General features: G+C 41.9%; 1 protein-coding gene across 9 annotated transcripts in view; it reads right to left on the bottom strand.

The window, feature by feature from the left end:
* Positions 1-21,365, bottom strand: part of HEMGN (hemogen) — a 43,065-nt gene that overhangs the window by 14,260 nt on the left and 7,440 nt on the right. For 3 of the 9 annotated variants that reach the window (XM_060300711.1, XM_060300712.1, XM_060300713.1), the window contains 2 exons: positions 20,204-20,322; positions 3,568-3,647 (listed from right to left, as the gene is read on the bottom strand). In XM_060300711.1, the coding sequence (XP_060156694.1) occupies positions 3,568-3,647; positions 20,204-20,298 (175 nt within the window). In that variant the 5' untranslated portion in view covers positions 20,299-20,322. Of the gene's footprint in view, positions 1-3,567; positions 3,648-6,693; positions 6,808-14,826; positions 14,893-16,384; positions 16,470-20,174; positions 20,323-21,365 lie in introns of those variants that run through there. The other 6 variants (XM_060300715.1, XM_060300714.1, XM_060300716.1 and 3 more) reach the window with 6 other exon arrangements.

The raw sequence follows: 21,365 nt of genomic DNA, 5'->3' as shown, positions 1-21,365 counted from the left end.
GAGTTGATGGTGGATGCTATTTTAAACAGGGTGACAGTTGTTCGGGACTGAAGGAGGTGAGGGGCCAACCAGGCTGCCATCTGGGAGGGCACTGTAGGCTGAGAGGCACTGGCAAATGGCCTGAGGTGAGAGAGTGGTAGGAGGTGGGTTCAGAGAGGTAGCTTATTGCCCCTTGTAGGCATGTCTACTCTGATTGAGATGGATAGTCATGGGATGGTTTTGAACAGAGGATTGATGCCATCTGACTTTTTTTTTTTTTAATTTTTGGCAACGCTGCTTGGCATGCGGGATCTTAGTTCCCCAAGCAGGGATCAAACCTGCGCCCGCTGCAGTGGAAGCATGAAGTCTTAACCACTGGACCTCCAAGGAAGTCCCTGGCATATTTTTCAAGGATTATTCTATATAAAGAACAGACCATGGGGACAGGGGAGGAGGTGGAAGCAAGGAGACCAGTTAGAAGGATCCTGCAGAATACAGATGATTAAGGCTTGGACTGTGATGGGAGTGACGAAGAAGTGGTCAGACTCTGGAGTAGCTTACAAACTGGATATGCAGTGAGTGATAAAGAATCAAAGAGTATGACAAGGGTTCTGGTCTGAGCAACTGGAAAGATGGAGATACCATTAATAGACAAAGAAGACTGGGGGGAGCAGGCTTGCAGGAGATGATCAGGAGTTTAGTTTTGGACATGCTAATAGATTAGGGATAAAACAGCAAAGGAGCAGCCAGTGAGGCAGAGGAAAGTGTAGTGTTTTGGACGTCAAGTGGAAAAAATGTTTCAAGGAGGAGGGAGTGATCAACCTGTCAAATTTTGCTAATAGGTAGATAGAAGGAGGATTGAGAATTTTCCTAACAATTTCTTTCCTAAGAATTTAATTAATTATGGACTGGAGCCCAGAAAGGTTAAGTGACTTGGCCAAGAACATACAGGCAGGACCAGCAATATAATTTGCAGGGCCCAGTCCAAAATGAAAATACAGAGCTCCTCCTTCAAAAACTATTAAGAATTTCAAGATAGCTACAGCAGAATATCAGAATGTCAAACCCATCACAGGGTCACTTTCACAAGTGCTTCCCTGAATCTTTGTGGCAAACTTATAAAATAGCTATTAGTATCCTCACTTTTCAGATCAAGGCACTGGTGCTCAGGGTGTAAAGTGATTTTACTAGGGTCACAGAGCTAGACTGGTAGTTTGAGCATGAAACCTGAGCCTGCAGCCTCCAAGTCTGGCCTTCTTCCTACTAGACCAAACTAGATATTGAGGGAGAGAATTGCTTTCCTGCCTCCTGACCCATCTGGAGCACATTTAAGTTAGTATTGAGGCCTTGTTCATGCATTTCAGAGGCCTGGTTGAACTGGGCAGATGTGGGAGGGAGGGAAAAACATTCCTAAGAACTTCTGCCCTGGGGCTCTTTATGATGGGGGTGAAAAGGGAGCACTGGATACTATTCAGTGAGAAACTTGACCTAATAAAAGTGCCCCCAAACTGACGTAGTTTTAGGCCATATTGATAGAATTATAGAAAAGAGGGCGCTCACTTTGCTACACTTTGGTTTGTCATCCCATACATGGAGTGTTATGCTGTGAAGACCGTGTGAATGGAATTTGAAAACGTGTAGAAAAAAAGAGCAAGGGATTTGGGACTCTACCATTTCCTGGCTGTGTAATTTGGGGGAAAATCTCTCAATTCTTTCTGATTCTCATTTTCTTCCCTTATAAAACAGAGAAAAAGTAATACCTCCCAGGGATTCTGGGAGGATAAAAGAGATCATGAGAGCTTTCTATAAAATAAAAAGCACTGTGCAGATAGACATGCCATAAACTCGGGCAGTGTTAACAGTATTATTAGAAGTGTTCTAATTATGCACCTGGGCATTGTCCTGGAGTGCATTTGGGTGGAAAAGTCAAGAAAGGGAAGCTATCATACACTTTTTTTTCTTAGTGTTCTTTCCTTGCTAAAATACTTTTTCAAACCTTTTAAATTATTTTCAAAGAGTTGATCATGCTTTGTTTTCCTTAGTGGAGAAGGAGAGTTTCTGGTTTCCCTCTCTCTCACAGCCTGTTGATGCATGATAAATAAGTTCTGTCTCTGCTGAAACAGATGCTACTGTACACATACAGATAACACGGTCTATGACTTTAGAATGGCTGTAACCTGACTTTCAATTTAGTTTGTTCCAAAGTCCCTCCTCCGGCCTCCTCCACCAATATTGCTTTCTATTTCTTAATGAATAGACAATAAGCATCTCTGAATAAACATTGATGTGTGGTCATTTAGCTGGGGAAGAACAAGTCTGCTCCCACCTTGAGCCCCCATCACATCTCTGTCCTCACTTTCCTGAACTTCCGGAACTAACAGTGTACTCTCAAGTCGACTGCTTCCTTTCCCCACATAACTTCTTCTTTCCTTTGCATCCACAATCTAGTTTTCTCTTCCACATATTGTTCTCTCATAAGTCAGCAATGATTCCTAATGGCCAAGTCCAGTGGTCCCTTCTCACTTCTCTCTCTCTGTGACTTCACTGTAGCTCATGGCTCCTCTGAGCACTTCTGTCGCTCTGTTCTTGGCTTCTCTAGTAATGTGTTCTTCATCCCTCCTTCCTCTCCCCCCCGCTCCTCCACACACTTCTCTTTTACTCCTCTAGCTATGAGAAGTACTTCCCAAGGATGACTCCTCTGAGTCTTTTCTCTCTCACTCTTAGACAGTCAATCCAACTGTATACCTTTAGCTATTACCTTTATGCAGATATCTTCTAAACAATTACCAGTCTGAGTTGAAAAATCACATTTTCAAGTGTCTCTTGAATATCATTCTTTACCTGAATATCCCACTGCACCTTAAATTTAGCATAGCAAAAAGCAAATATAGGGTTTCCCTGGTGGCACAGTGGTTGAGAGTCCGCCTGGCGATGCAGGGGACACGGGTTCGTGCCCCGGTCCGGGAGGATCCCACATGCCGTGGAGCGGAAAAAAAAAAAAAAAAAAGCAAATATATCTTCCCCCTAAAACCAGTCTCTCCTACGCTTTATTTCTGCCACTCTTAACTATTCTACTATAGAAGAGTGGCACCTTGTTCCTGGACATCCAGTTCTAATTGGCAATCCAGTTCAGAATTGTCTTTGCCTCTGCCTCCTCACTTTGCTTCTCACATCCAGTTGGACACAGTTCTGAGTTTATTCTTCCCAATGTCCCACATGCTTATTCCCTCTTTTCCTTTCCCATACCACCATCCCAGAGGGGGACCTCAACTTCTCATTGGAAGTATTGGAGAAGCTTCCTAAGTGGTTTATTTTCTTCTATCTCCCCTCACCTTCCCCAGATTGTCCTGCACAAACAGCCAGAACATTCCCCATAAAACTGGCTCAGAACTGGTCTCTACCCCACTTAGAATCCCATAAAGTCTCAGTATTATGTGTAGAATGAAGACTAAACTTGTCAGTCTGGCATTTAAAGCCAACTTCCCAATCTTGTCTCCCATTACTTTCCTGAAAATACCCAATATTCCAATTAAATAGTGCCACTTGCCCTCCCTGTTTGGCTTTGATTCTTTCTAACACCCACAGTACCTTTATTCACACCTTCTTGCTCTTCAGTGCTCTTCACTTGTGTCTGCCCATCCAGATGGTGAGTGCCCCCATCACAAAGCCTTTGGTGATAATGATGATGATATATTAGCTACTCTACAAACACATAATAGGTACCTGACATGTTACAAACATTATCTCATTGAGTTCTTCTAACTAATATTATCCCCATTTCACTGATAAGGAAATTAAGGTTTAAAGAAGTTAGGTTACATCCCAAGGTCACATAAGCTCACAGGTGCCGTAGTTAGAGCTCAAAACCAAAGCAGTCTGACTCTAAAGTTCACAGATTTAACCATTCTTTTTACTACCTTTTCCTACCTAGAGGTGATCTCTCCTTTTTGAGCTATAGTGTCATTTGACCTGAGCCTCTTGTATGATAAATATCACATAATATTTATTTTATTGTTGACATGTACACTTCTTTTCTATAATGTTCATTCAGCAAACATTATTGAACATTTATTTCTTGCCAGCCCCTTTACTAAGAATTGGAGACATAGAGAAGAATCAAACAGGAGTCCTTTCCTCCAAGGAACTCAGTCTAATTGAGGGTGATAGACAATAAGTAAATCTGAATTTAGAATACAGTATGATAATTTTAACATCAATATTTCCAAATGTTCTAAGAGTAGAGGTGGAGTGCTTAATTCTGCTGTCACAGAAGCAGAAAGATAAAGATATTATATTGTGTATCCTTTAGCTATAATCCTCTTTATTCATAACTGCCTTGAAATCACTCTGCATTGGTCAACACGTAGAATTGGAAAAATGATGAGGCTCTATGTGTGTAATAGTATTATGTGGTTTTTTCACTTTACACTAGTGTTAAGCTTTTCCCCTTTTATTAATTTCACAGAAATAATAATGATAGCCAATATTTATTGAGCACCTGCTTATCATATTCCAGGCAGTCTTCTAAGTACTTTATATATGATAGTTCATTTAGTCTTTACAACAGCTTTTAAGGTAGGTATTACTAATATCCCTATTTTGTAGATGAAGAAACTGAAGCACAGGTATTGAACCTGCGCCCTAAGTCAAACACCTAGTAAGTGGCAAAGCTGGGTGGTTTGGATCTAGGAGGCCATATGCTTAACCACCTTGCTCTCCTGCCTCTCAATTCTACTTCTTTCATATTTAATAAAATAAGGCAGCAATATATATTCTTTTTTGATCCTCTCTCCCTCCTTTCTTTCCCATTTCCCTCTCCCTCATCTTCTCCCTCTTTCTGCAATTTGTTGACTATATAATCTGTGTCCCAAAAGTGTGTAGGGTGCTGGGAATATAAAGGCAAATAGGAAAAACAGCATACATAGAAAATTAAGGGAACACAGAGGAGGGACATCTAACCCAGATGAAGAGATAAGGTCAAAGCAGTCTTACTGGAATAGGTGATCTCGAGCTTAGTTTTGAGAGTGAATAGGAATTAACTACTATGATGCAACCAGGCTCAGAGGAACAAACACAGGCTCCAGAGTCAGACCTAAGTTCATTCAAATCAGGTTCTGTGTGGCCAGGATCTTCCACCCTCAATTCCCTCATACATGGAATGGGTATTATAACACCTACATTTCATGACTATTATGAGGATTAAGAATGATGACTATTGGAAAGAATCTGGCACATAGCAGACCTTACTGCTCTGGCTGTCATTATGATTGTTCATAATCTCAATAACAGTAAGTGAAATAGAACTGCCAAATAATAAAGCTAAGCAAGGCATGAGAGTTATTTTATAGATGAGGAGATCCAGAGGGGGCCAATGTCACACAGGCCTAGTGGCAGCTGGAACCGGAATCCAGATCCTCTGAGAGTTTTATCATTTTCCCTTTACCTGCCTGCTATTCCGAACTCTTCTGTCTACAAGTCAATCTACCTTATCCCCTGGTTTGATGAAGTATTTCCCAAACTTTCCAATTGTTACATTCTCTCTTCATGATTTTTGCCATATTCTTGTAATAACATCTTCTGTATTATTATTTACTTAATGTTTTCCTTCAAATAAACATTTTTCCTAAAAGTATTTAAAATGGAAATTTTATATCACCAATGTAAATGGAAAACCAACAATATCACCTGTGAAATCACAGGTTTGTGGTATAACAAATTATAATTCTTCTAAGGTACATTAAAATAAATACTGAACTATTAAAGTAAAAGATGTTTCATCTGAAATTATCTGCACTGCCCCAAGTGGAATGAATGCATATCACCTCTTGGAAAATGCTGGCCTATGTAATTAATCAGTGAATTCTTTTCATTTCACAGAATTTCTAGATCATGTCCAAATTATCCTAAAACCAAACTGCCCTTTGCAGGAACTGTTTTATAATTCAAAAGGGACAGAGCAAAAGACTCCATTCATTCCCTGGCCTGCCACTGACCCACTGTTATTCATATCAGCTACTCTCCAAGGGGTCTCTATTCGAACGCTAGCCTCTCCTATTTTTGCTCTTTATTCACTCCTTGGAGTTTTAGCTACTCGGGCATAGAATATGTACTAGAACCTAACATGATGCTTTAGTCTTATTAATTTGGAAACTTCAACTCCCTGCTTCCAGCAGATTCTATCCCCTGGGCTTGAAGTTTAGAGTTAGCATAACCTAGATGAGTCCCTGCCCAAAAGTGAACACTGCTGAAGAATTGCAGCCTTCCAAATGGTTCAGCGCCAGTGCTGAATGTTATATTATACGTCCAAGTAAATGGTCGTCACCTGAACCAGTTGAGGTAGAGATGACTCTGGCTAGAACTCTGCCACTAGGTGGACGTAAAAGGCAATTACACCATTCTCACCTGTCAACTAGGTCTTGAGCTTTGCTTCCAAGCACTTTCCCTTGGAGGCAGCCTGCCTTGCTCCCTAATTCTCTGACACTCTCCATTCCCCCTCCCTGCAAGTCCTCCTCTGGGTGAGTTCGCATCGGGGATGTTTGCATACCAAACACTTAGCTAATTGATATTCTAACACAATCTGTTCAACAAATGTTAGGCTTTCTTGTATTTTGGGTTTGTGTGGTGTGTGTGTGTGTGTGTGTGTGTGTGTGTGTGTGTGTGTGTTTTAGTGACACTTTGGTTGTATTTTTAGCCAGAGAGAAGAGAAGGACTTACTTTAGCAGGCAGAAAATGTATTGTCAGGTCTTTCTTCCCTGGCATTCTCCTAAGTGGCTGTGAGCACCTTTAACAGATGGAGCTCAGGATGTGATCAGATCTGATTTCATCAGCATATATCCTGGGCAAGTTCAACATGAGGATGAAGACTTCCTTTGTGCTTCTTTATGTTCTGTATTGTCACCCTTTATTGTTAGCACTCTCATTTTAGGGAAGCCAGAGTTGCTCAACTGTGATAGACACCTGTGTGGGAGTCATGTAGCAAAGTCTGATGTTCCACTGGAAGAAAAGAGGGTGCAGGTCTGCCCCAGCACTTTGTAATGAGCCCTCCCCTCCCCGTCAGCAACAAGCACATCTATTCTTAAGTATCAAAATGTTCTTGGTAATCAAGAGAGAAATTAAACCCAGACAGAATTGTCATCTTCAGAGACTGCCAGCAATACCCAGAATTACCCATAATCCTTCTATCTGATGGGTTTGGTCTTCTTGATGAAAATAAAATAGGATGTTTCATGTTATTACTGCCATAGCCTTCATTATTAAAATCGGATACTATGCTTCACTTCTCAGGAAACACTAACTAATAGGAGCAATTATCACCCTGAAGAGTGTGTGGTGCAGCAGATAGAGCCTGGACTCTTGGATCAGAAGATAAGTAGGGTATCTATTTCCACAGAGCTGCTATTAACTTCTGTTTTTACCCAGTTCAGATGGGTGTACAATACTTTGTGCTCATGCAAAGAGACTGGACAGAATTATCAGGCAGAATTTAAATAACTTGGTCCATCCAACCAAGACAGATTTTCCTTTCTAGAAAATCCTACCCCTACCCTGATCTATGGAAAACTCCATTCCCATATCCCACTACCAAATATGGCACCCACATGGATTCAGTCGTCTCTCTGAGGAGGAATGAGTAGAATGAAACTTCACTAATCTAGTCAATTCAATTCCCCTTTAATGGGAATTAAATTAAGATCTCAATAAGACACAACAGTTCTGCTTTCTAGTCTTATATAGAAATTATGCCTTTAGCTCTAAATCCTAGTTATCTCTGACAGAGGAAGTGAACAATTGATCAAGTAATGGAGTTGCTACAGTGTAGGAAGTAGGAGTGGAAAGAAGAGATTGATGAGTAGGTGATACAATATGTAAGTAATGGGCTTGAGACTTTCTAGTAAGTCAGACAGTGATGCTTGACTGGGCAGGAGAGCTCTTTGTTTTGTAAATTACTTGCAAACTGGTAATTGTACTTTATGGAGTTACGTGAACCTGGGACACAGTAAACACTAAATTTCATAGAATTTCACCGCTGGAATAAATCTTCAATGTCATCTAGTCAAATTTCCCAAGAGATGTCTGAAAGCCCTGTGTGGACTCAATTTACCAGAAAATGTTTCTGATTTCAAAAATTTTATTAAAGAAAACCCCACAGAGGGACTTCCCTGGTGGTGCAGTGGTTAAGAATCCGCCTGCCGATGCAGGGGAACATGGGTTCTTCCTGGTCCGGGAAGATCCCACATGCCGTGGAGTAACTAAGCCCACGAGCCACAACTACTGAGCCTGCATGACACAACTACTGAAGCCCATGCTCCTAGAGCCCGTGACCTGCAGCAAGAGAAGCCACCGCAATGAGAAGCCCGCGCACCACAACGAAGAGTAGCCCCCGCTTGCCTCAACTAGAGAAAGCCCACGTGCAGCAACGAAGACCCAACGCAGCCAAAAATAAATAAATAAATAGTTTAAAACCCACAGAAATTTTTACAAGTAGCCCCATATGTTATAGTTCTGAATATTACTTCACAACCCTGGGAAAGTCACTTCATTTTTGTGGGCCTTTGCTCAAAACATGACCTTGGGCAAGTCACTTCACCTCTCTGGATATTAGTTTCCTTATCTACAAATAACCCCAGCTCTGTCTTGCCTGCCCCTCAGGGTGGATAACAGGCTCAAGAAGATGATAAAAGTGGAAGGTTTTGGTAATCACAGGGTACTTTCTAAAACATAAGAAGTGTTGCTACCAGCTCCTACATTCCCCCTCGAGCGACATCCCAATGCTAAGCAAGAGTAGCAATGTTTCACCCCCCTCCATTCTATTAAGATGTTTCTCCCCCTTGCCCATAATTCTCCCCCATAGAATCACCCACAGATGGGTCCCTACAGGAACATTCTCCAAGGGGTCCTGTGTTTTTTTCATGAAAGACAAGGAATGGGCTTGTGCGAGTAGCAAAGTCTGAGAGGGAACGAGCTGCACGCATACAGGGAGGCTTTCAGTGGGAGCAGCTGCAGGCCTTTTGCTTTTCTGCACATCCTCAGCTACCAGTGCCACTTGGCCCTAGGCCTCTATCAGCAAGGGTGAACCCTAAGGAGCCCAGCAGCTCCACACAGAGGACCCTCATAGCAGAACCTCATAATGGCACAGATTATTGTTCATTCTAACAGGCATTTAGTAAGCGTTTGTTGTGAGTCAGGTCCTGTGCTTGCCACAGTGGGTAAGAGATGAGTCAGATGTGCTGCCTGCCCTTGAGACCTCACAGTTTAGTAGGAGAAACAGACTCATGAGTGTCATATACAGACTGGGTTATGACCAAAGCCCACACAGCGTTTGGGCACAGTTGATGGATCACTTAAGTCTGTCTGAGGGCTCAGGCTGGGCTTCTCAGAAGAGATAAGATTTAAATGTTACCTTAACAAGGGGGTAGAAATTCTCCAGGGGGATTAAAGGTGGTGGGGGGCTCATTTCAGACAGAGGGAGGTGTGAGTATACAAAGGCACAGAGATGTGAAAAGGCATCTTGGTTCTGGGCACAGTAACAGAGAAGCTGGAATGTGTGCTACACACCAGGGAATGGAAAGATCTGAAACCAGAGAGGTAGCTGGGGGCCCAAGGAGAGGCTTTTATGATGTCATGGGGAGCCACTGAGGGGTTTTAGGGTGGAGAATGCCATAATCAGGTAATGTTCTTAGAGCATTTAGGTGACAATAAGGGGGCTGGGTGGGAAAGGAGAGAGAAGATAAATTCACTGAGGGTATTAAAGGAAAGCACAGATTCTAGAGAGATTTAGAAGGTAGAAATGACAGATCTTATTATGAGAAATTCTAAGAGCTCCAGCACAGAAAACTGAAAGAGAAAGACAGCAGACTAAAAATTTAGTGAGGGTCCACAGGTAAGATGACAAGATATCTTGTATCAAGCAAATCACACCCTGACTTCCATTTCTTGATGGCCTATGTAATGTTTATGGACAGGAGGTCAAAAGCTTTTATTACAAGTTATTTTTATAGCTACAGAAGTGGATTCAGCAGATCTGGCTGGCTAGGCCAGTGTTTCCCTCCTTCCCCTCCTGCCCCAAAGCTAATTGCTTTGTCAAGGAGGATGCCTTCCCCAGATAGAGAAAGGCCACATTTTGGTTAAGGATTGACAAATAGCTATGCCAGGATCTCCATACTAAGTTCTAGCTAGATCCACGCATTACCACAAAGAACTGCATAGCTCAGAATGCTTGGCTGCCTATAGCATACAGTCACAGACCACACATGTGGCAAATTCCCAGAAGAATTGATATATGAGCTGGGTCTTGAAGAAAGCAAAGGAAAAATAAGCACATTAAAATGATATCCTACCTGGTTTGGCCCTTTTTTAGAAGTACACCTAGAATGTTCTAGAGCAGAGCTGTCCAATAGAACTTTCCACAATGATGGGAATCTTCTTCTGTATGATCCAATATGGTAGCCACTAGTCACATGTGACTATGGAACACTGTAAATGTGGCTAATGTGACGGAGGAACTGATTTTTTTTAATGTTATTTTAAATTTATTTATTTATTTATTTATTTATTTATTTATTCATTCATTCATTCATTTATTTTTGGCTGTGTTGGGTCTTTGTTGCCCTGTGCGGGCTTTCTCTAGTTTCAGCGAGTGGTGGCTACTCTTCGTTGCGGTGCACAGGCTTCTCATTGCAGTGGCTTCTCTTGGTGAAGTCATTGTTGAGAAGGTCTCATTCTAGCTCACATTCTTGTTAAATAACCTGGGCTCCTTGTATGTGGAAAACCGATTTCGAGCACAGAACCTCTAGCACCAAGCAGAATGGCAACATAATTTTAGCTCCGGAGCAAATGGGTCTCACAATAGCATGAGTTCAATGTATGCATTAACATTTGAATATGCTGTATAATAAGCGTGCTGATTACTCTGAGAAGAATACTTGAAGAATAAAATAAGCTGTGATCATTAGAGGAAAAAGCGGCTAGCAATTTATGGCATGGCTGCTGCTTGATATTCAAAAGTACATGACAGCTCTCATCACAGGTAAAAGGTAACTACTGTGATGATAAAATGTAATGACAGTGGCAGGAAGTGATCAGAATTTTACCGGAAACCAGTTTGTGGTATAGTTTCTTACCACAGTCAGATTTATAACTTATAAAAACGTGTCCCCATTTGGTTGTTTGGTTCCTCTGGGCAGTTTGAATGTGAATCCATTGTAATCTCAACTTTGCAGGAAGTGGCGGACCGAGTTTTCACGGGAAATGAGAAGCTGAGGTGTAGAGGCCTCAGGTTGGACGTGGGGACATGACAATCACCTTGTGCTGGGAGAGAAGCTGTAATGGGGAGCTGGCTGGTGCCCCACAACTTGGATGACCTAGACCAGCAGTTCTCAAAGTCTGCTCTGCAGACCTCTGGGGGATCCTGAGACTCTTCCAGGAGGTCCATAAGATCAAAATCATTTTCCTAATAATATTAAGATGTTACTTGGCTTTTTCACAGTATTGAAAGACTTCAAATTATATGACTCAACTTATATGAAATGTCCAAAATAGGCAAATCTATAGAGACAGAAAGCAGATAAGGAGCTGCCCAGGGTGAGGGGAGGCCAGAAGGTGGAGCGACTGCTTAATGGGTACAGGGTTTCCCTCGGGGTGATGAAAATGTTCTGGAACTAAGTAGTGGTGGTGGTTTCATAACTAAATGCTACTGGACTGTATAATTTTAAATGGTTAAAATGGTGAACTTTATGTTATATAAATTTTACCACAGTAAAAAACAGTCCAAAAATAAATAAATAAAGCATTAAAACGAAAAACAGTAATCTTTTGGAGTTCTGACTACCTGCTCTTTGCTGCAAATACTCCTCTATATCCCGGCTCCTCCCTTACCTCCTCAGAGCAGTCTCTCAGAGCTATCTGAGAGGTTTCGTCCTGGGCTTTCATCCTCAGTTTTGTTAGCCAAATAAAGCATAATTCTCAACTTTTAGGTTGTGCATTTCTTCAGTCAACATGACAAAAGAAAAAAATGGCTAATGATATTAAGTAAATGAAAGAGATCCATTCTTATGACTTGTTAAATGTTTCCATATAATTTTTCAGACCTCATAGCATGTTAGGGCTAGGAGAGACCTTGGTTACCTCCTCATGCAAGTTGGAAATAGGGCAGGGGAATTCCAAGGTGATCCTGTGGAAGAAATAGGGATCAGGAGCTAAAGAGGAGAGATCAGGAGTAGGGAACAAAGTCTCCCAGGAGCGGATAGAATGCATAAGATAATAAAGAGGGAAAGGGTAGCTTAAGATGATTATCAACCAGCATTTAGGAAACCCCCTACCCAGAAGAAAGGCCAGAGGAAGGCAAGAGAACTAGGAGATGGGAGAGTCCCAGAGCAGGGCAAGATGCCCCAGGGCATGCATTAGCAACCGGGGATACACAGAGTTTCAAATTAAAGCGCACTTCAAAGCTTCCCACAAAAACCAGTTGCAGTGCCTTGTCCCATCCCACCCTGACAGAGCTCCCCAGAGGCAACTACTGCCAACAATTTTAGCTATTTCTTCTGATGTTACCTCATATTTATAGACACATGCTCTGTTCTATGTCTTGGTTTTTCCACTTTAGACATTATCTATTGACTTCATATTATTAGAAGACTAGGATTTAGCTCTCGGCTACCACCTCTGAAAGCCAAGTGGGCACTAGTAAACTGGAAACCAAGTGACCCATCTTAAAGGGAGGCAGCTGCTATTTGGCGGGTTATTGCCAGGGAATGTAGCTCTGCGATGCAGAATGTGTCAAAGTATGTTCATTTGTAAGTAATTAAAACAACCAGAAAACTGACTTAACGATGAAGCTCACACTAAAAGTCCAGGTAATTTAAGCTTCAGGGTTGGTTTGATTCAGCAGAGCACCAGTGTTATCAAACCTGACCTTGATGTGAGATGGCTAAGGACAAGTCCCAGAGCTCCTTGTCCATATCCAGAGAGATACAGGTCACTTCTGGAAGTCTCTTTCTCAGGAGTCCTAGCAAATCTCTATTAATCTGGATTGAGTCTTATGCCGGTAGGAGATACTATGGGGCTCAGCCCAGGTCCCCTCTTCTGGGGCAACACATCCATCCCTCAGCTGCTGGGAATACTCTTGCTCTGAGCCTTAGGAAACCACTTCCCCCAAGGTTTTACACCCCCTTCCAGGGTGCAGCCTGAGGCCTGTGACTGGCTGATGTGGGAATACAAATGTCTGGCCCCCTTACTTCAGTTTGGGACAACTCTGAAGGGCCATCCCCATTCCTGAGTTCCTGGGATCAGCTGAGGCTTTGGTTGTAACTACATTGCACCTACTTTGCTGGTCGGCTTCTCTCCACCCCCAACCTTGTCTTCTTCAGGTCCCCATAGGTGTGTGTCCTAAGGACACTCCTCAGTAAGCCTTCTGCATGCAGCTCTCCATCTTGGATTCTGTTTCCAAGGAACCCAGTCTTTAAGCAGTGCTTGTTTCTGAATCAACAAAGGTGACAAAAGGTAGGGCTATGCTGATGAATTAGGACTAGTTTGCATGCCCTGCTCTAGAACCAGGGGTGGGATCAGCCTCTCCCAACAGCACATAGGCTGAGCCAGAGAGGATAGGGACTGGAACAAAGCCTTGAATTGTTTACTAAAAAGGGAAGAATCATATTGGGGAGGCAGCTGCACAGACCTTTTGATCTTTCCAGAAAAGTCAGAAACAGTTTATGTAAACAAACAAACAAAAAACTCATGATGTTTTAATGTCAAAAACTAATTGAGATATTTTTAAACACTATTAAGAGCCAACAAGTCATGGTCTAATACTGCCTGCATTTCAGCAGTTTGCAACCTTGGCCAGAGAGAACATAGGTGTAGTTTGTAGCCCCAGAGAGCTAAGCTGGCACTAATAGTGATCGTGAAGTCAAGATTTCAGCTCAACCTAAGGAACAGTTTCCTAATGATTTGAGCAAGATGAAAACGGAATGAAGCACCTCAGGAGATGAGTTCCTTGGCAACAAAGGCCATTGTTTTTTTGTTTTTTTGTTTTTAATTTATTTATTATTTTTGGCTGTGTTGGGTCTTCGTTTCTGTGCGAGGGCTTTCTCTAGTTGCGGCGAGCGGGGGTCACTCTTCATCGCGGTGCACAGGCCTCTCACTGTCACGGCCTCTCTTGTTGCGGAGCACAAGCTCCAGATGCACAGGCTCAGTAGTTGTGGCTCACGGGCCTAGTTGCTCCACAGCATGTGGGATCTTCCCAGGCCAGGGCTCGAACCCGTGTCCCCTGCATTGGCAGGCGGATTCTCAACCACTGAGCCACCAGGGAAGCCCCAAAGGCCATTGTTTGAGTCTTGTTAGAATTTGAACTATATGATCTTTGAGTTCCTATTCATTGAATAGGAACTTTATCCATAAAAAGTAGATATCCATATAAAGTGGATCCACTTTATCCATATAGAGTGGATATAACTTTATCCATATAAAGTGCCGTGTATACATAAAATACCACTGATACACCCTTTGGCTAATGTCAGTAGCAAACAGCAATGGGATTGCACCAGTGGTTCTACTGAAACACAGCTCAATTTTCTTTTCTGGAAAACACACTCCATTTGACTCATTGCTTCTGGGTACTTCAGTATCAAAGGAAATAAAAGGTGAAAAGAGAAGCATGTGATTCTTTGCCCTGCTCCTGTCTTAGACACAAAAATGTCGCCAGCAAATCCTTTACAGATATCACATTATGAGACCCTCTGTTGCTTAGAAGTTAGCACTATATTCTAGCATGTCAGAGCTGGAAGCATCTCAAAGACCATGCAGTCTAACTCTTTCATTCAATAGAAGACACAGAGAAGAGAAGGAACACACCTGAATGACACAGAAAAGCCAGGACCAGGATCCAGATCTCTTTACTCTCGGAGCAGAGTCCTCTCACTGCAACCCAAAACCCATTTTTTGTCATTAAAGTGAAATAATTTGCTATTGTCAGCTATCCTGGAGTGATAGGACTTCTGGGCTAATGGACCTCAAGATTCTCACAGACAGGAGGTAGCCAGGCTCTGTCCTTTTCAGCAGTCTAGAATGCCTAATCATTTGTAGAGATAGCTTATTTGATTCTGTTTAGGATTTTCTTTTTAAAAGGTAATATGTTCACATGGTTAAAAAAAAAAAAGGTGTTCACTAAAAGTTTAACTCCCACTTCTTCCCCCATCCCTCATACCCCCTCCTACAGGTGATTTCTCTTATTAGTTTCTTGTGAACCATTATAAGAAATTTGAAGTCACTTCCGTTGATTCTCAAAACGATCTGGTAGGGTGGGGATATTTACTCACCTTCATTTCACCTATGAGGAAACTGAGACTTAGGGAGCCTAAGCAAGTGAAAGAATGATAGACTAACCAAGTCCAAACTCAGTGTTCTTTCCGCAATTTCACTATGCCTTTCAATAGCTGCGAGGTGTATATAAAAGGTACAAGTGGGCATGGAAGGCAGGCTGAGCCACTGAATCAGAGCTCCTTAAAATTCCCAACAGGACAGAGCTTGCAGAAGGAGTGACTGGCCCAAGGTGAAAGAGAAGAGGGACCCACCAGGCAGATGTCCACCCGGAAATAGCATTTGTTTCATCCTGCCCCTTCATCCCATACACCTAATCTGTCACAAAGCCCTGTCAACTTTTCCTGTGAAATATTTATCCCATCTGTTCCTCCTTTTCTCTTTTCACAGCAAAAACTCTGGTGCAAACTTCAGTTACCTCACATTGGGTTATTGTCACAGGCTTTTAATTGGTCTCCTGGTGCACAAATAGCTTCAACCTAAATGAGCATGTATTACATCCAATTTCCATTTATAACATGTGGGTAAATGATGCTGGTCCTTCATAAAGCCTAAATTTTAATCTTTCAACTCCACTCAGTGGAAACAACCTCATTAGTGTGTTAGTAAAAAGGGTCATGTAAAGAAGTCTTGCTCCAGCTCAGAAACAAGGCCGGTCTTGAGAAAGAAGAGACTTGTTAAGAAAATGAATAAATAGCCATGTTATTCATACACTGGAATCATACTCATCAATAAAAAGAAATGAGTTACTGATGCATTCAACAACCCAGATGAATCTCAAAAATATGTTGAGGGAAAGAAGTCGGACACACGAGAGTACAGGTGTATGATTTCTTTCATACGAAGTCCAAGAACGCGCAAAATCGTCTCTTGGGGATATAATTTAGAACAAGTGTTGCCTCTGATGGGGCACTGGAAGGGATACAGGGGGATGAGATAGCAATGCTTTCTATCTTGAATGGGGTGTTGGTGAACACCTTTGTTAAAACTCACCAACTATATGCTTAACATCTGTGCATTTTACTATAATTATTCCTCAATTTAAAAGAGAGAGAAAGAGAGAGGAGAAAAAGAGAGTGAGAGGGAGGCCGACCTGCTCAGGCTGTTGTAGAAAGAAGAACCCAGATGTCCAAACACAGTGGCTTCTGAGTGGCCCCCTGCACTCTCTCAACTTCTCTCTAAAACACATGAGAGGGGTGGGAGGGAGGGAGGCGCAAGAGGGAAGAGATATGGGGATATATGTATAGCTGATTCACTTTGTTATAAAGCAGAAACTAACACACCATTGTAAAGCAATTATACTCCAATAAAGATGTTAAAAAAATAAAACACATTTGAAGACATCGGGAAATTAGGAATCCCCCAACACTGTACAAAATCTGACAGAAATGTAATGTCAGAGTCTTGGCAACATCTCTACCCTTATAAAGTGCACGTTGCAGCTGTATGAAGAAAATCCAACCCAATTTTGAGCCCCTATCACACCCACATCCATCCCAGGAGCAGAGTGCCCCAGAAAAGGCGTGAAGGCCCTTGGCCCCTCCCACACCGTCTGTCCTCTGGGCTCTGGGGACCTCCAGCCCTTTCGGAATAGATCTCAGGCAGGCAGAACACCTTTTCCCAGCATCCACATCCACTGTCAGGGGCCACCTCTAACAGCTCGCAAGCTTTTTGATTTAAATTTCATTTGTTTCCGAGTAATACAAGTAGAGCGTTTTAAACGCAGAAATAGACTACTACGGAGCTTGTTACCAAAACAGCATGCTCCTGCCTGGCCCCTCCCACTTTCCTCCCTCTTCTCCAGAGACAGCAACTTCAATTCTTTTAGCTGTCGTCTCTGGTGTCTGCCTTCTTTTATATAAATAATGTGGTTATATTACATCCAATGTTTTTTGAACATTAAATATTGACTTCCTACTATGAAAAATAAGGATTTAGCTCTCAGGTCCTCACTCCCACACAGCTTTGACTTCCCACCTCCTTTCAGTGTTGGTTATTTATGTTATGTGACTACATAATGTTTACAGATGAGCCATATAACATATTGTAATTATATTTCTTGTACAACTTTTTATTTTTCCTGGAGTTAAGAATGACCTCTTTTTATTGTTTTCATTTCTCTGTCAAAGCTGCAAAGTCACCTCTCAATGCGGCTGCACAGGAGGTAATCTTCATGTTTATTTTCCAGCATACCTCCTGGAGCCCTTGTCCTCTGTTTCCATCTGTATTGGGTTGTCCTTGAGGCCCACTACAGCTACCCTTAAGGGAGGGTATCCTCCAGTAGCTTCCTGAGAAAGGGTGCGTGGAGGGTTAATATTTTGAGATCTTGAATGTCTGAAAATATTTTTATTCTTCTCTCACTCTTGAATGACAGTTTGGCTGTGTGTTAGGTTCTAAGAGGAGGATCCTTTTCCTCAGAAGCCATCACCTCCACTGTCTCCTAGTTCCCCGTGGTCTATTAAGTCTCACATCATTTTGATTTTTGATTCTTTCATTATGACTTTTTTTTTTTTTTTTTTTTTTTTTGCGGTACGCGGGCCTCTCACTGTCGTGGCCTCTCCCGTTGCGGAGCACAGGCTCCGGACGCACAGGCTCAGCGGCCACGGCTCACGGGCACAGCCGCTCCGCGGCATGTGGGATCTTCCCGGACCGGGGCACAAACCCATGTCCCTTGCATCGGCAGGCGGACTCTCAACCACTGCGCCACCAGAGAAGCCCTCATTATGACTTTTTTCTCTCTTAGGACACTTTCAGGATCTCTGGTTTTCTGATTTTCATTATAATATGCCTTGATGGGCCATTTCAACCTGGAAATCCAAAGGAATTGTGTTGTATTATTGCTTGATAATTTCATCCTTTACAGCCGTAGGTACTGAAAATACTGGCATTTGGAGGTCTCTCAATGGAAATGCCTGCTTGCTTCCTGATCACCATGGAGTGATACCCACAAGTTTCTAAGACCTATCAGTACATCAGCGCTTCCAGTCATCTGTTTAGCCCCTCTCTCGTAAATATGAACGGACATTCAAGGATGGTCAGATACTCAGGAAAGACTTGTGAAAATTAACAAAAGGAAGCCTCACTAAAATGGAGCTGGGAGGCCCGAGGGGGAGCTCTCATGTACATACCACGCAACATCCATAGAGATCCTGACAGGTAGAGACCTACCTTGCATCTCTAGCAAGAAGTGACACTACTATACCACCTTGGGAGGAAGAAAGATTTCTCCTTGCCTGGCAACAGCTCAGCCAGTGAAAGGCCACTATACTTCAAAGTCCCAGTTTCCTCCAATGGACTTTTTGTTTTTAACAGCCACTCCCAATTTCCCCTTCTCTATAAAAGCGTCTCCTTTCTTTTTCTTAACTAGACTTGCATGTGGTTCACCTAGTTGTGTGTCCTGAGGTGCAATTCTTTGCTGCTCCCAAATAAACTCGTTTTGCTGTTTTATTGTTTTGGGTTAACAGACTCTAACACTAGAGCCAGAAATCTGAGTTAGTAAAAAGGAACTTGGAGAAAATGGAGACAATTCAGATATCAGAATAAAACTTTATCTTCTCAAAGAGAAGAGATGTTACATCAATGAAATAAAAACAGGATGCTATGAAAAATGAATAATTATAGAGACAAAAAAGTGCCCTTGGAAATTATAGCTAAAATAAAAGAAATTTGGTTATCTTAGATGTTCACTCTTAAACCAGTCACTTTGGACTTCCCTCGTGGCACAGTGGTTAAGAATCCGCCTGCCAATGCAGGGGACATGGGTTCAATCCCTGGGCCGGGAATATCCCACATGCCGCGGAGCAACTAAGCTCATGCACCACAATTACTAAGCCTGCGCTCTAGAGCCTGCGAGCCACAACTACTGAAGCCTGCGTGCCTAGAGCCCGTGCTCTGCAACAAGAGAAGCCACCGCAATGAGAAGCCCGTGCACATCAACGAAAAGTAGCCCCTGCTCACCGCAACTAGAGAAAGCCCACGCACAGCAACGAAGACCCAACGCAGCCAAAAATAAATATTTTAAAAAAATAAAAAATAAACCAGTCACTTTCCTCAGAAAAGAATCCTCCAATCTCCTGCCTTTGGAGATTAGCTATTAGCATTCTGGAACTAAGTGGGGAAAGGGGAGTTGGAGGGGTATCTCGCCATTTGGGATGTAGACTTCCACTTAATTCCCTCCATTTTATTTTTTCTCTCTTTCTTGAACTCTGATTAGTCGGATATTGGACCTCCGGGACTGATCCTTTGATTTTATTTGTCATTTAGTATATTTCATTACCTTTTTGTTCTACTTTCTGGGAAAATTTCCTCAACTTTATCTTTAAATCCTTTTAAGGATTTGGGAGGATGTGGAGATAAGCATATGAGTTAAATCCATCATGACTAACCAGAAATCCTTCTGATATCATTTTACATCTTGACTGATGGTACAGCTGACTCTTGAACAACACAAGGGTTAGGGTTGCCAATCCTCCCTGAAGTTGAAAATCCATGTATAACTTTACAGTTGGCCCTCCACATCCAATCTGCATCCACAGATTCAATGAACCTTATATTGTATAGGACTGTAATTTGTAGTTATTGAAAAAAATTCACGTATAAGTGGTCCCCCACAGTACGAACCTGCATTGTTCAAGGGTCAAGCATGGGGATTTCCCTGGCTGTCCAGTGGTTAAGACTCCACACTTCCACTGCAGGGGGCACAGTTTCAACCCCTGGTCAGGGAACTAAGATCCCACACGCCGCATAGTGAGGCCAAAAAAACAAGGGTCAACTGTGTATTCTTCCGGGGAAGAATGATAATAAATAGGGAGGGAGATAATATGGAGGGTAGCATAGGACTAGTGGTGGCACTGTGCATTCTGAAAGGTATGTTCTCTACTTACCTACATGGTTAATGGAGATGCACTCTCACCTGGGCCTGGTGTCCCCAAGTCCAGTGCCGCTCTGAGCCCATGTCTCCAGAGAATAAACTTCTGGTCTTCTGTCATTTGTCCACTGGCTTTCCATTTGCTAAACTCTCCCAGAGGGGTACTGGTGAGATAGAAAAATAAGTGAACAGAGAAGGAGGTCCAGAAATAGACTTAAGAATATGTAAGAACTTAGTATGTGTTAAGGGTCTCATTTCATGTTCATTGGGGGAAAGATGATTACTTAACACATGGTGTTGGGACAAGTAGCTAACCATTAAAAATAAAGAAAATTAAACCTTTACTTCAAGGCATACATTAAAATATTAATCTATATAGATTATCGATTTCACATAAAAATGAAACCAGAAGTATCAGATGAAAATATAGGTGAATATTGATATAGTCTTGGGGTGGGGAAGGCTCTCATGATATGAGAGCAATAAACATAAAGATCAATTTTATCCTAAATAAAAATTTGAAATTTTTCTTCATCACCCTCCCCTGTATGTGTGTTTGTGTATGTATATATACATACATAAATAAAATTTTAAAGGCAAACAACAAGTGGGGAAAATAGTTTGAACATGAATGTCAGACTAAGGGTTAATATTCTTAATATATACAGAGCACTTATTAATAAATAATTTTAAAATACCAACAGGACATAAACAGGTAACTTATAAAGGAAAACAAATTCCTTATAAATACCTGAAAAAATATTCAGCCCCATTAGTTATATAAACAAGTACAAATTAGAGATATCATTGTCATCTTACCTAATTGATAAACATTTTTTACAGTTTTATTGAGATGTAACTCAGTTACCATAAAGTTCACTTCTAAAGTGTACAATTCAGTAGTTTTTAGTATGTTCAGAGAGTTGTGCAACCATCACTACTATCAAATTCCAGAGCATTCCTGTTATCCCAAAAAGAAACCCCATACTCATTAGAAGTCACTCCCTATTACTCCCAGCCCTTGGCGACCACTAATCTATTTTGTCTCTATGGATTTGCTTTTTTTAGACATTCCATATAAATGGAGTCATACACTATGTGGTCATCTTGCCTGACTTCTTTCAGCTAACATAATATTTTTAAGGTTCATCCATGTTGAAGCACGTATCAGTACTTTATTCCTTCTCATGTCTGAAAAAAATTCCAT

The sequence above is a fragment of the Globicephala melas genome, chromosome 6 (assembly GCF_963455315.2).
Source record: "Globicephala melas chromosome 6, mGloMel1.2, whole genome shotgun sequence".
In the NCBI taxonomy this organism is placed as follows: domain Eukaryota; kingdom Metazoa; phylum Chordata; class Mammalia; order Artiodactyla; family Delphinidae; genus Globicephala; species Globicephala melas.
The sequence above is the reverse complement of the archived record's forward strand: the minus strand, read 5'-3'. Positions and strand labels throughout refer to the sequence as shown.